The 15,830-nt window shown below is 38.3% G+C and overlaps 1 protein-coding gene across 5 annotated transcripts in view; it reads left to right on the top strand.

Moving 5' to 3' along the window:
- The window catches only part of EBF1 (EBF transcription factor 1), a 402,487-nt gene that overhangs the window by 7,061 nt on the left and 379,596 nt on the right, over positions 1-15,830 (top strand). For all 5 annotated transcript variants that reach the window (XM_063665324.1, XM_054489697.2, XM_054489709.2 and 2 more), the window contains exon 5: positions 7,217-7,290. In XM_063665324.1, coding sequence (XP_063521394.1) covers positions 7,217-7,290 — 74 coding nt within the window. The remainder of the gene's footprint in view (positions 1-7,216; positions 7,291-15,830) is intronic.

Genomic DNA, 15,830 nt, shown 5'->3' with positions numbered 1-15,830 from the left:
GTTTATGGCTGTTGCATCCAGAAACAGTATCTACTGCAGAAGCTCAAATGAATCCAGTGGGGGAGGTCTGAGGTTTAGTGGGCATCCTTTCAGATTTTCATGTAGTATTTGAAATATGATTACATTCTGTGATTGCTATAGTGAGTTATTTATCTTTAAATAGTTTTTTTAAAAGTTTAGCTTATCTCCCCTCTTACCATCTTGCTTTAAAAGAGTGATATTTTATAATTCAAAGAAAAGATACCAAATTGTATTAAGTTATCAAAACAAAACACTCTTCCCCTAAACAAAAGCCTGTTTGAGAAGCAGAAAATCGTAGTCACATAATCCTTGTATGTATGGGTTTGAAAGTAGGTGATATAGTGAGGAGACTGTGAAAAGGGTCCCAGGACAGTGGGGGGTCCAAGGTACAATCATCAGAAATGCTATCAGGTTTCTCTTCCCAGCTAGACTTCTTTATATATTTGTTTTGATCTTCCCCGTACTTTAAGTTATTGATGCAAGTGTATTTTTTTCCGATTGATTGTTTCATTATATCCTGCCATGGCTATGTAGATTTGATTAACAACCCTTTCAGTTCATGGTTCTTCATTGGTAGATAAACACATTTTCAGTATATCAGTAAGTTCCCAAGGAATTCACTAGGCCAGCAGAGAGGTTCTTTCATATATTTGGGGAAATAAACAAACAAAAAAGGACACAGCAAGTTTATAGTCAGAGGCCATATTTCAGCAGCTTTCTCTCTCCTATGGTAACATGTCAAAAATGCAGGTGATTTAAATTTCCTTGCACATAGAGGAATGAAGAAGTTTGGAATTTTTATGCATGATCAGGACCTGTGTTTGGGAAAATGTAAACTCATCACAGTGGAAAATGTGTTGTTTGGAGTCTGGGGGTGAAAACAAAGCTGATGGTTTTGGAGAGATTGCCGGAGCCAGATGGCCTAGTACTTCCCCAGTCTGGCGGGCCAACTGCTCCCTCCTGGATAATATACAGCCATTTGTTCGGGGATATTTACGCTAGAGCTGTTTCCATGTGAATGTTTGAACAGCATTAAAAACGAACATATTAGTAGAGATGCATTTATTGAACTCATATGACTGTACAGATAGTCTGTTCTCTCTGTCTTATATTGCTGAGAGCGATGAAGGAGTGTTTGGACATTGGTGAATTGTCTACATAGTTGTTGAGCAAGAATGATCTGGTTTTAGTGAGCAATGAAAATACATCAATGTTTGGAATCAGACTAATGGAAATAATGTTATCACCTACCTTGAAGCTCTGTTGTGAGAATTAAATAACTTCATACATGTTAAGAACTTAGAACAGTGACTGGTACAAATTAAGTGCTTAATAAATTAGATGCTTTTAGTATTATTATTATTATTATTATTATTATTATTATTGCCCCATTGGGTTGACAAAGCCAATTGTATTTACTAATATAGGTGTAAATGTAGTTACCATAGGAGTGAAATATCTTTTATTTGTGCTAGAAAAAGAAATACAATATGGGATTGTTAGAGTGATTTAGTTTTTTTATGGTGTTTGAATAATATAAGGGGTTTAAGCTCTTTGAGACATAAAAGATGCATTCTAAAGCTAACTGCTTTTGGTACACATTCTCTTTTTATTCAGGGCTCTGATGTAACTGAACAGCATACTGAATCTGATATCATTCCTTCGCAACTTTCCTAATTCACTTCTGAAAATGGGCCTGCTTAGCTGCTGAGCTGAAATTACATCTTTGTAATTTGTTCACCAGTAGCCAAGCTGCTAATTGAAGCAAAATTATTTTTTTATTTTATTCCACTACTAATGTTGGATTGCTGTTTGACATGTTATTTATGAAATGTCAGATTTGTAGTGTTTCCTTTGGCATGGTTTAATTTTTAACTAGTGTGCCTTCACCTACTGGAAATTTCTAAGACCAGATTAGCTAGCGCCTTTTGTGAATATCATTTTTTGATTAGCTCAATTCTTCGTAATTTGCTGCCAAAGGCTTGTTGACAGTTTGCATTCAGAAGACATTTCACTTTTGGTTAAAGCAGGTACTTTGTACATTCATGAACTTATTCTCTTAGGTGACAAAGTAGGTTTGGCTTTTTATTTTGTAAGGGGAAAAAGGAGTAACATATTTTCAAGGTACTGTTTTGATTTAAATAGAAAATTAGGAGTCTTTGTTAGTTACTGATAACCTTTCTTTTCCCTCCCTCCAATCCTTTCTTCTTACCTTGCTCTCTTTTTCTTAATTTCTTTTCCTTCCTTTCCTTCCTTCCTTTTTCTTTTCTTTCTTTCTTCCTTCCTTTCTTTCTTTCTTTCTTTCTTCTTTTCTGTTTTCTTTTTCCTCTTCCTCTTCTTCAACTAATGATGATAAGTTTCCTTTTGTTTGGTTATAAATCAAGAAAGGCTCCGAATGAAAATATTTTGTTTCTAAAAATCCTTTGGATTTTGCTGAAACAAAGTCAAAATTATTCTCTTCACCACCTTTATTTTGCTGTGGAACACAAAGAGTTAAAACTATTAGAAAAGTAAACACAGAAAAACCATGTTCAATTCTCTGTATTTCCTTTGGCATCCTATTGAAGTGTGATCCTGGTGTACATTCACTGTGTATTTTTTCATTTTACTGTGTGGTCTTTACCCATAGTAAGTTTCAATTAACTTTTAAGACCTAGCAGTATTTAAGAAAAGCTAGAATGAACTATGCTTCACAGTATGTCTTTCAAAACAGTGGCAACTCACGCAGGTTTTTGTATATTGATTGATTGGTTGATTTTCAAAGATATTACAGGTTACTTTATAATTGAGTGTTTAGAATTGATGATATTTTATTCATAACAGTAAAATTTCCAGAGCTGTTTTTGCATAAGAATATGAAAGTTCAACAATTTCTATGTTTTCTTCTTCTTTTAGTTAATTATTTTAAATATCCTTTAAAAGCCCCTTAATCTGAAGTGAAGAGTATCAAAAAATAATATGAGATATTTTCTTTCTACTTATTAGAGTATGACAGTAGAAAAGGTAGGCTAGTATATCACAAAAATAAATCTGTTCCAAATATATCCACTTTTGACAGCTTGTTTGTCAATTTCACCAGATTTTTAAAGTTGAGATGAGGTTAATGTTGTTTACTATTTAACTCTTCCTCTTATACAAGCATTCCTATCACCTTAAGGGATTTATTTGCCATTGGCAGCATTAGTTTAAACATTGTTTTCCACTTGATATTGCATTTTTGTTTCTTAGGTTACAAAACTCAACTTGATTCACTATCAATTGATTTACTTAAATAATATATTTTATATGATTTTTTCTCCCCCTCCCACCCATCTATATAGCAGGCATCCCATCTTCACTTCAGATAAACACAATGATTTATTTAAACCAGTGTTGTCTTTGTCCCTCTCATAACAGACAACCTTCCTCATAGTGAGCAGACTCATGATTTACTATGGAGGATGAAAATAAACCTTCTTCTTGGTGTTTCATTGTCTGGGCCCTAAACCAGCTGTCTATTAAAATGGTTTCACTTAAAATAGCCAATGCTGTTTATACACTTCTGTGATCTCCCAGCTGATCCAACCCCAACCAGCTTTACTCATACACTACAGAGGCACATATTTAAATTAGGAAGAAACACAGAAACTTCTCCCGAAGTTGGTGTTAGCAGGATCCCTGTCCTTTAGGGCTTAAAGTCTGGGTTTGCTGAACTGTGGACCAGTGTTGATGTGTATGCTAAATGTAGATGGTAAAATTGATGTAGGGCTATCAGTTGGGTGTGCAAGCTGCAGGGAGAACTTTACGGCATTTTGAAAATTCTTATTGTTGCCACTCGGCATCAGAGACATTCATCAAAATGAATTTATTATATATTCCTATAGTGGATCCAATCAAGATGTCGATTTCCGTGCCCATACCTTCTGTATGATATGGGTACATGTGTGTATGTGTGTTTAACAATACTTTTCAGTAACAAAAACTGCTTTGGTGAGGTTAGAGGTGGATCTGTCTTTGACTGAATTCCACTCTAGAGCTAACCTCATTACACTGAGTTTCTAGTTTACTTTAGTTACAGGATTTTAGTCCTACTCCATGGTGGAGTTTCACTTGCTTTTATTTCAGAAGTCACAGAGACAGCACTTCTTTCTCTGCCTTTATGTGCTGAAAAATATTGTTCTATAGAGGCCCCAAGGAGAGGGAGAGAAGAAACTTCATGCTTGCACTCCTCCCTAGAGTTCCTAACTATTTCTGAGCAAATCCAAACTGATGGTTTCATTTTTCTATGCTTGATTTGGAGAAAGATTCTGTTTTGACTCTGCTGCTGGAAGCATAGTGGCAGTGTGGTATTTGGTGAAGAGATGTATCATGGAGGCGCAGGGCCTTAAACAAGTGATATTCAGTCACCAAAGAAGTGACATGGGATTTCTGGAAGTCTGTATCATCTGCTGTTTGGGGAAGCCATGAATGTATTTGCATTGCAGCATTGCATCCATTGAATATCATCATGGGTCCACTAATTTCAATGGAACCAGCAGTCCTAGTAAAACTAATATTTGCATCATCTAGAAAGAATTGAAATAAAAAGATCTGATGTAACTGATAATTCCCCCTGCCTCCAAAAACCAAGCTTTTCTCTATATATATATGTGTGTATATATATATGTGTATGTGTGTGTATATATGTGTGTGTGTGTGTGTGTGTGTGTGTGTGTGTGTGTGTATTAGGGAAATATAGCCCCACCAGTATCTGTTACTTTTATTTACCAGCTTACTTCTTTTAGCTTAGCATGACAAATATATTATTTTTTAAAGAGTGGTGGAACCAAAACATGACAAATATTAAAGCTGAAACAGAGATTATTACGAGTATTTAGAGAACATACAAACCATGTAGTACTAATAGGATTTAGAAGAAATGCTTCATTAGGGTTTTTTAGCATCATGTATGAGATCTAATAAGTGATTTACTCTGTTTTTTAAAATGTTTTCAGGAGTGATTGCAGGAAATAAAGCAGGCAGATATAATTTTTGGTTTTCAAAACATTTTTAGTTAACGCATTTTCTTGAGTAATGCAACTGCTTAGGATTTTGAAAAGGTCTTTTAAGAATACAGGAAAGAATCATCAATGCATGCTGAAACTAGTGGATGAAAATTTGACACATAGTAAGATATTAACACAATCTGGATTACGTCCACAGAAGATATTTATGAATTGCATAGGTTAAAGTAATAACTTTACCCTGGGGAAACCTGGCTGATGATCTCTGATAGCAAGCACTACCTTAACCAAATGGTCAGAATTTATGTTGCCAATGGTGGAACTAGTCAACAACATGATTTGATACACTAAGAAGAACTCAAAATCACCTCTGTGGTATCCCTGCCCTGAAGTACGTAACTTTAATCCAAGCCTGAGGAAACGCAGGCAAACCCAAATTGAGGGATGTTCTACAAAATAACTGGCTTGCATTCTTTAAAAATATCAATGTCATGAAATATAAAGACTCAGAAATGTTCCATATTAAAGGAGACGTGATAACGGATGCAGCATTGGATTTTCTTTTGCTGTAAAGGACATTATTGGGTAACTGGTGAATCTCAGTAGGGTCTGTAGATTAGATTATTGTATCAGTGTTAATTTTCTGATTTAGATAACTGTACTGTGGTTATGTAAGAGAATTCCTTGTTTTGAAGACATACAGGCTGAAGTATTTAGGGCATGTCTGCAATTTACTTAATAAATGATTCACAAAAAACTACAGAGAAAAGAATAAAGCAAATTTAATAAAATATAAATATTTTAGTCATCTGGTAAAATCTGGATGGAGAGTATCTTGAAATTCTTTACATATTCTGGAAAGTTTTTTGTAGGTGTACATGTATGTCAAAGTAAAAACATTTTTAAAATACAAGGTATTATAGGTTAGCCATAAAAAGTGGTTTCGATGGGCCAATGGTGAAGTATTTTCTCCTCATGCAAGTACATTTTCTCATTTTTTATTTTACTGCAATGTTCATTTTGTAATGGGATCAGATACCATAACCACAGTTCTCTCTGAGGATCTATACACACTGGGTCGTAAGTTATATTAATCATTTACAGGTTCTGAAAGTCCCAGGTTCAAAAACAAAGCACATTAGAGCCAACTACAAGTTAGTCTTGTAGCATCTCTATGTACTATATAAAGATAGTCTCTGGCTAATTTAAGTAGTTTTGTCATCAAGAAATTGAGGGCTATAGGAATGTGTGAAAGTAATTTTATTAACAATTTGAAGCCGTGTGATATTAGTATTATGCAGTGATACAGTGTTAAATTAGCTAAATGTAGCCCAGTGCAGAGCCCTGTTCTGCTAATAGCTGTGTGTGTTGCTTTTGTCCAGGTATTAACATGTAGATCCATGAAAGCTGAGGTCCCAGGGAATCTTCTTGGTGTCCTTGAGTAAAATGTTTGCTTTACAAACACATTACAAAAAATAGAAAAAACTATTTGGACTGGTGAGGTGATTTGGGACTCCAGATTTTGAGAGTCAGTTGTAACTCTTCTTAGTTTAGGGAGATAACTCTATGGCTTAAATCCACACACACAGCATATGCCAGCGAGTATTCCTGTTTGGGTGGGTGTACACCCTGTGAGAGCACATGTTCTCAGCCTGTTGATGGGAAGAGGGATTTTCCCTGATTGATGAATCATTGCAAACATGACACAGTTAGTGAATGGACTCCTTAGTTCACCTACGCTTGTTTTCTGTTACCCACCCCTAGAAGACTAAATGTTGAGCCTGGAAGTAGTAAAGTGAGGAGGCAAATACATATCACTTAAAAATCAAATCCAAATGCTTTTCTGTATTTTTGCTAAATAGTATCTCAATCTACTAAGCCTTCTGGGGTTTCCCTCCTTATTGATGAGATTCATTTGTATTCTGTATTAAAAGGAGAATTGTGGCTGTCTTGCCCGTCTCACACTCTGATCCAAAGATGTGCATCATGGCAAGGTGGTTGAAGGAGCAGAGAGGAACATACCTCATTCCATGCCTTTCGGGTTAATCCTGAATATCATGCCTTCAGACAATCAACCCAGTGATGTCTTTGGCTCCTCAAAGCTAATTTGGCCTTCAGTAGTGGTGAAGTGGTTAAGAACTCAATTGTGATCTTTTTTTTTTTTTCCTGCTACTTGTTTCCATTCTTAGCTAAAACTGTGCTTTTGCTTTTAGGCCATAGTGTATGAAGGCCAAGACAAGAACCCAGAAATGTGCCGAGTCTTGCTCACACATGAGATCATGTGCAGGTAAGAAATATCTTGGTCTCTCCCATTAATTAGCAAAGAGAAGATGAATTTGCATTTCAAATCTTGGTGAACTTTCATCTTTTTTTTTTTTTTTTTGGTACACATTTATCTTGCTTCTATAGACAATCTAAAAGGAACTGTTAGATGTGAGTATTTGGTAGTAAAGTGTCAGGCATCACAGTAGTTCTTAATTATTTATTAGATTTCATCCCGAAAGACATACATTTCCATTTTGATATCACACTGTTAATAGGCACAAAGCACTGCCTTCCCCTACTCTCTTAAAATCAAATAAAACAATATAACCCTTTTAGTGTTAATATATGCGCTCAACTGCATTGCTAGTAAAATGAGTAAGAGTTCTATTGATGTCAGCAGAGTCTTCTGTTTGGGTAAGACTTGAAAGTTATAGTTCCCCTTTCTAATTCTCCCACTTGAAAATATGACGTCCACACTTAGGCATCATTTCTTCTTAAATTGAATGTGGGGTTTTTTTTTCTTCCCCTTGCATCTCACCTCTTAGTTACCCTATATATAACTCTGATAATGCAGCCAATACTTCTCAGAGGTAGTGAGCTTTTGGAAGGAAGGCAAAGATGAGTCCCTAAAAGGTATAAAATTCATGTGACCTATAGATGAGTGTCTTTATTTTTGCCTGTAATCAGACTGAAGCTACATTTGAAAACAGGCAAGTAGACCAAATTAACTTCCATGGCCTCAGCCAGGCTTTCCACATGTGAGGGAGTAGGCCAGGGAACAGCCCTTTAACTTGCATTCTTATTCTGCATAAAGTAACACCAGCACTTTGCTCCCAATATATTCTGAATAATTGGATAAAGCATGAAGATGCCACTATGCATCAGAGAAAGGCTACTAATTGCTTTGTTAACCATGCAGGCTCTTCCTGGCACAATGCTGGCCTGGCTGCTGACTATTACTGACCAATCCTTTTAGGGCTTCAGCTGCTGCCTCAGCATGGGTGGGCTTTATTTGCTGCTCATGGACTTGTTGGGGAAAGCAGCCTTAAAACTCTACAGGTGGGAAGAAAAAGGGCTTAATGTGCTTTCTGAGTGAAATCCTAAATCCCAACTTCTTCTATGTCTATAGTTACGTATGGATATACAATTTTCATTTTTTCCCTTTTAAAAATATTTCTAACATATTATTCTAAAATATATAGGAGTTTCACAAGTTTTCATTTCAGTGATTTGTAAAACTTGTTAACTATTATGAAAACAGGTTGTTTTTCTCTAATTTTAAAACAGTAGCAGAACCCCCAAAATATGGCAATAGATTTCTTTATAAGATATTATTAGGCAAAAATTAATGTTATATTGTACATAACAATTCTACAATAAAGCTGAGTTGCACCTTTCAGAATTGTGAGTAAAATTCATTTTAGAAAATGTTAAAACATGACCTCTTTCTTCTTACTATCTTTTTGACCGTATCTCTGTTCTGGTTCTTACAATTAGCATGTCATTAGAATGAATTTTCCATGTTGTACTACATGTGATTCTAGCAAAATAGGAAACAGACAGGAAGATGGATCTCAACCAATAGGCCAAATAACATCTATATATCATAGATTTGCGTCTCATATCTGCACATGTTTAGACTATGCTAGAAATCATTCTATTCTTGAAACACTTAAAGATATATTATGCCTTTTACACACAGGCCTACCCTCTATTAATGCAGTTTATATTTTTCTTGTTTTTAAAATTCATTGGTCCAAAGTACTTTATTATGCTAGTTGGTGTGCTTTACTGCTGATGTTCTTTCTATTTTTCAGAAACATAAAAATAGCAAAAATAAAATTCTGAAGCCACTGAAGGCAAATGATGATGTTTGTACTGCGTGGCTAAGAGGGAAAAGCCGTATTCAAAATGTCATCCTGCTAATGTTACAGATTATGGGTTTTCCTGGCTGCCTATAGATGTATAAGGGGTACTGTTTGTTTACCAGGCCACCATGACCCTATTATACAAACCTGTCATCTATTGTGTGGCTAACAGTCTTTTAAATTGCAAATCTGATGCTCTTTAGGGGGCTTTAGGAAAAAAATTCTCACTTTCCGCACCATCCTATTTCTCTTGATTTCTTGCGTGTTTTAAGTGGAAGTTAGGATGTGCTGAATTTGCACCAGGGGTGCAAATGCAGGCTCAATTATAAGCATAAAATTAGAGTCTGTTCCCCATTAATCAGGCTGGCTAATTGCTATGCACCACCATTAGCCATATGGTGTGAAAGACAGCTTGCTCTCCCCAAGATGAAATTTCTTCATTGCAGACATGAAATAGTGAGGGCCCTGGATTTTAAAATAGCTTGTTTTAGATATTTAATTTCTAAACAACTTTCTGCAGTGCTTTCTATCAAAGCTAACGGCACAATAAAACTTTGCGTTGATGTCGTGAAAGCTGTATATTTATAGTATGTCGGCTATGGTGAAGGGACACAGAGAATTTAGATCGACAAGACAAGGCTTGGTATGATTCTGTTTTGTTGCAGGCAAAGGGGAAAAAAAAGAAAAAATGAGGAACACCAGAGAATTGTGTCTCAGGTGGTTGCAAATTTTAAAAATCCATTGTGTTCTGTCTAAAAGGTGACCCCACTGCGTGGGCTGGCTAAGGGACTGGCCACAATTGGATTATATTATAATTATTATTACCACTCAGAGACAAAACCTCTTTGACTTGACATGGAGCTCTTTCTGTGAAATTCTGAGAGAGTCTCTGCCTGTTTGGTAAATTGGAATCTATCATATCAATCATCATTACATTTTGCTATACCTGGTGGCTATGCTCTTAAAATAATACGGCCCCACACATGATTTTCTAAAGCATGATTCTAGACGGGATTTGATTAAAGGGCATCCTGACATCCTGTGTTTAAATATGGATGGAAAATAGGAAATATGCTTGGTCAGTGAACTTAGTTCCCAGAGCTCTGTTTAAGAAAGACCTCTTTCTCTCATCAGTGTATGGTTTCTTATAGAACCATGAGTTCTCAGGGCTCCCTTGAGTTCCCTTTTCTTCCTTCTCTGTTACTGACTTATTCTGATTCCATCCTTCAGATTCCCACTTAAGCATGGCTTCTTCAGGGAAGCACCTCTGGCTCTCAGCCTGAGTCAAGTCCCATTGTTACATTGTCCTGTAAACAGTGGTCCTCTTTTATCCACGAAGGATGTGTTGCGTGACCCACAGTGGACACCTGAAACTGCAGATAGTACTGAACCTTATATATGCTGTATTTTTCCTATATGTGCATGCCTACGATAATGTTTAATTTATAAATTAGACATAAGAAGAGATGAACAACCATTGGTAATAAAATAGAACAATCATAAAAACAAACTGTATTAAAAGCTATGTGGATGTGGTCTCTCTCTCCAAATATCGTACAGAATCCCAGCCCTTTGGGAGGCCAGGAGTTCAAGACTGGCCTGAGCAACATAGTGAGACCCCCCCCCCATCTCTATAAAAACTAAAAGAAACATTAGCCAAGTGTGGTGTGTGCCTGTATTCCCAGCTACTCAGGGGACTGAGGTGGGAGGATCGCTTGAGCCCAGGAGATGCAGCCTGCAGTGAGACATGATTGCACCACTGCACTCCAGCTTGGGTGACAGAACGAGACCCCATCTCAAAACAAAAAAAAATGTACTGGACCACAGATAACTGAAACCGTGGAAAGCAAAACCATGGATAAAGGGGACTACTGTCTGCTGTGCTTTTCTTTCATAGCACTCAGCACACTTGTAACTTTTTGCCCACAATATGTCTTCCTTTGCTGGACTGATTGCTTTTTGAAGGCAAGGAAGTTACTAGGTGTTCCTCTGTCTTCAGTTTTCCTATTTGTGAAATGGAGGATAAGATTACTTATCTCATAGGGTGGTGATTAAGATTAAATGCAATAATCCCCACAAATGCTTATCACAGTGCCTTGACACACAGTAAGTACTGAATATCTATTGTTATTATTAATAGTAGGAGTATTTGTATTAATAGAAGCAGCAACAGCAATATTTGCAGTGTGGGGCTAACTACCTGGTGCACAGTTGTTCAGTGTGAATGAGGATAAAAGAACTTTGAATCAAAGTGAAATGTCTACTGAAACATTCATGTACTTTGTTCATTCTAGTTGTGGGGGTTAAGGATGTTTTCATTTATTCTTTTAGCACCTACAATGTGCAAAACACTCAAAAACGGGGAGCCAGGAAAGACTTCGTTCTGCAGTAGGGGAGCTTGTGGTGTGGCCTGGGAGATGATATTGGTTGGCAGATAACGAGACTGCACTCTAGAAAGAGTTGAATGTGATGAGAGGTTGAGGCAAAGGGCTATGTCTATTCAGAGAAGGGAGGAAATACTTGTAGGTGGGTAGCAGAAATAGGGAGAGGGATTTTAGAGGGTGCACAAAGTGTTTGGGCACGTCTGTTTCAGTCTAGCCAAAATTTCTCTGTGGAGAGTCCTGCAGGTGGATGGTCCTGAGTTCTGGATCTGGAAATAAAGTTGTGGTCAAAGATAACTGACTTCAGAGTCGTTTCCCAAGGGTGAGAGTTGAAGCTATGGGCTTAGATGGGGTTGACAAGGGAGGGAGAATAGAAAGAGAAGTCATGGCTATATTCTTGGCGGAATAATCACGCTTAGCAAGAAGGCAGGGTGTGTTAGAGAGTTCAGAAAAAGAAGCTTGAGCATACAGAGCATAGAAATAAAAGGAGGAGGTCAGGTACGGTGGCTCGTGTCTGTAATCCCAGGATTTTGGGAGGCCGAGGTGGGCAGATCACCCAACTCTTGAGGCCAAGAGTTCAAGACCAGTCTGGCCAACATGGTGAAACCCCATCTCTACCAAAAAATACAAAAATCAGCTGGGTGTGGTGGTGTGTGAACCTGTGGTCCAAGCTACTTGGGAGGCTGAGGCACGAGAATCACTTGAACCCAGGAGGTGGAGGTTGCAGTGAGCAGAGATTGCGCCACTGCACTCCAGCCTGGGTGACAGAGCGAGACTCCACTCCATCTCAAAAAAAAAAAAAAGATAAAAGGAGGGTGTTTCAAAGAGGGGGAGTCATATAACAAGTGCTAGGGAGATCCAGATGGACATGAAGGCTGAGAAAACACCAGACGGTCACTGGTAAACTTTAAGAGGAGATTCAAGTACGTGCTGAGGGCCTGGATGCTTGTATTATGTGGTTGAAGTGGCAAGTAGTGACAGGGACTCATAAGAAGGATGTCAGCAGTGAAGAAACTAACTCAGAGAAAAGAAGGAGTGTCCTTTTAAAATTTTAGACAATGGGAAAACTTGGTAATGTTTGCAAACTGAAGGAAAGAATTAACCAGGGAGGGAGGAATGGCAAATGCAAAACAGAAGAGGAGTCCTTGGTGGGGCTGGTCCCAGGTAAGGCAGAATGAGACGGACCTGTGAGCTCAGGTACTTGAGTTAGTGTGACGAGGACGGATCACTTACTTTAAGACTTGGGAGGAAGGGAGAGGATAGAAGAGCCTATTTATGTAATGGATTCTTTAAAATCAAATCATCTTTATAACTATTAATAAGACTATTCAGATAAATCATAGATCTCAGTCTCTAGCCACTTTAGGGAAATAGGTAAGGCATCTTGTTTTTTACAAGTTTGAAATGATGCTTTCCTCCTGTTGAGAAAGACACTATTCGTAGGAAAAAGTTCCATGTCCCTAAGATGAGGATCTGCCGATCCCATGACTGGGAATATTTAGGTGTTTCTTGCTCTAGTTTATGAAGCTCTAGAAATACGCCACCTGTGTTAGGCTGGTAAGAAAGAGACTCATAAGTTTGCTTTTCTCTGGATGTGCAGAATTGTTTGGGAGACACACGATCCTGCTGAGGAAAGGGCTGCCGATTTCGTTCCGCAGTGTAGGTACCACACCAGGTGCTGGCTACTTACGCCTGAGACTGGCCACATTGTTCTCCTGTCACTGGGGTTGCAGGTTTGGAAGGGATGTAAACAGTGGCCTGCTTTTAAAATCTTACCCTGGCAACAAAGCAAATTAGGAAACTCCAAGCCTTGCAAGATGCCAGCATGAGAGAGCAAATCCCAAGTCTGTGCCTGATACAGTGCTCAATACACATAGTAGGAGCCTAAAAAATAGTGCTTTGAATGGATGAAGGTCCATCAGTCACACAGTAATGAGGACCTAATTATCGTTGTGATTTCTTTTGTTAACACTGTCACTTTTTCGGTTAAGTGCTTTTGCATCTGTTTCATCTATGGAATTGTTTCAGTATGAGCCCTCTTCTGCCTTAAACATAAGTGAATTCATTCTCTTTTCAGCTTTTCCTTCCTGGTTTCCTCCTGTGTATAGTGGAGGTTGGTGCTCACTCTTGGTCCTTCTGAGCTTAGCAGAAAGAACTATGGGCAGTTCTACCTGAAAAGGGAGAACACACATGGGCAGGAAAGAGCATCGTGGCAACAAAGGAGAGGTCCTCACTCTGCTCGGCTCTAGGAAGCCACAGGGGGCTTGATATCAGCTCAGTCTACAAGAAGTCTTTCCTTCCACCACTTGTGGTTGATTTTTAATTTTTAATATAAAAGCATATTGCCATATAAAGCAGAACACTAGCCTGGGCGTGGTGGCTTGCACCTATAATCCCAGCACTTTGGGAGGCCGAGCTGGGTGGATTGCTTGAGCCCGGGAATTTGAGACCAGCCTGGGCAGCATGGTGAGACTCAGTCTCCACAAAAAATACACAAAATTAGCCAGGCGTGTTGACATGTGCCTGTAGTCCCAACTACTTAAGGGCCTGAGGTGGGAGGATCACTTGAGCCCCAGGAGGTCGAGGCAGCTGTGAGCTGAGCTGAGATCACACCACTGCACTCCAGCCTGGGAGTGCAAAAAAAATAAAAAATAAAAAAGCAAACCACTGCAAACATATAAAAATAAAATGCATGTCTTCCATTCTTCCCCACTGCCTGTTCCACTCTCTATAGGTTAACTCTTTGAAGTTCCTACATTTAAAAAATATTTCCTGATGGCATACTGTGTGCCAGGCTCAGTTCTAGTTGCTGGGGATACAGGGGTGAACAAAACAGTCTATGATTGTCTTTGTGGGGCTTATATTCAGGTGAGAGAGAAAATAAAAGACAAATGAATATAAAATACAACATGGTGAGTACTATGAAGAAAAGTGAAGCAGGATAAGGAGCTGGAGTGCTCTAGGGCAGTCATTTCTTTCTTTTTTCTTTTTGAGATGGAGTTTTGCTCTTGTCATCCAGGCTGGAATGGCACGATATCAGCTCACTTCAACTTCCGTCTCCCAGGTTCAGCTGATTCTCCTGCCTCAGCCTCCTGAGTAGCTGGGATCACAGGCACCCACCACCACACCCAGCTAATTTTTTTTTTTTAATTTTTATTAGAGATGGGGGTTTCACCATGTTGGCCAGGATGGTCTCAAACTCCTGACCTCAGGTGATCTACCCACCTTGGCCTCCCAAAGTGCTGGGATTATAGGTGTAATCCACCATGCCTGGCAGGGAAGGCATTTCTAAAGCCGTGACATTATGCAGTGACTTGAATGAAGTGAGGGAGTGAACCATACTTGTAAAAACCATCTCTTCCCCTCCCTCTCTCCCTTTCACTCTTTCATGCTTTCATTTTTCTCCCAGAAATGGGGCCATACTCTGAATAGTATTCTGCAACTTGGTTTTCTCAATTCACAATATGCTGTAGATTTCTTTCCATGCCAGTGCTTCTAACCCTACCTTCATTCTTTTTAATGCTGCACAGAATTCCATATACACGTGTATGTGTACACACACATCCATATATACACACACATATGTATGTATGTCCAGACTTATATATGTGTGTGTGTGTATATATATATATTTAACAGGATCATACTGTAGACATTATTTTGTAGCAGGCACTATTTTGAGGTGCAGAACAGAAGCTGGAGTAGCCCATTTCAGGAATAATGACTATGTGATGCAGTGATGTGACCCAAGAAACAGGAGACATGTCGGGCTTATTTTTCATACTTGGCCTAAAGTTTTTTTTGTAAGTGCTGAGTGACCTCCAGCCCTTTATTCTTTTTTCTCTACCTTTCTTCATTCTCCCCATTTCATTTCTATATTTCCTTCTACACTTCTGCTCTTTGCATCTGCCTATTTCCCTGGGTCCCTTAGAAAGGAATGCTTCAATTCATCTGGCTGCTCTCAGGGGCATTTTTATTTTTAGATGACGACCGTGCTTAAGTCAAAAGGAAAAATCTCAGGCCTGGTGTGGCATGCTTGGGGGAGGTGGTTTGTTCTATGGGGTGGGATGAGGTGCACCTTCTTTCCATCAACAATGCCTTGGATTTATCTGTCACTCTTTTATTCTTCTGGATTGTATTTGCCCCCCAATACATAACATTCATTCATAAAATTATTCATTTATTCAATCAATTAATATTTGAGCTTTTCTATTCTACCCCAGGCCTTATGCCACTCATTAGGTAAGTAAAATTGATAGTTTCTTCCTCTACAATGTCTATGAGTTCAAGGAAAAGAATAGGAAGAGGGAGAA

Source organism: Pongo pygmaeus, chromosome 4 (assembly GCF_028885625.2).
Source record: "Pongo pygmaeus isolate AG05252 chromosome 4, NHGRI_mPonPyg2-v2.0_pri, whole genome shotgun sequence".
NCBI classification, from domain to species: domain Eukaryota; kingdom Metazoa; phylum Chordata; class Mammalia; order Primates; family Hominidae; genus Pongo; species Pongo pygmaeus.
The sequence above is the reverse complement of the archived record's forward strand: the minus strand, read 5'-3'. Positions and strand labels throughout refer to the sequence as shown.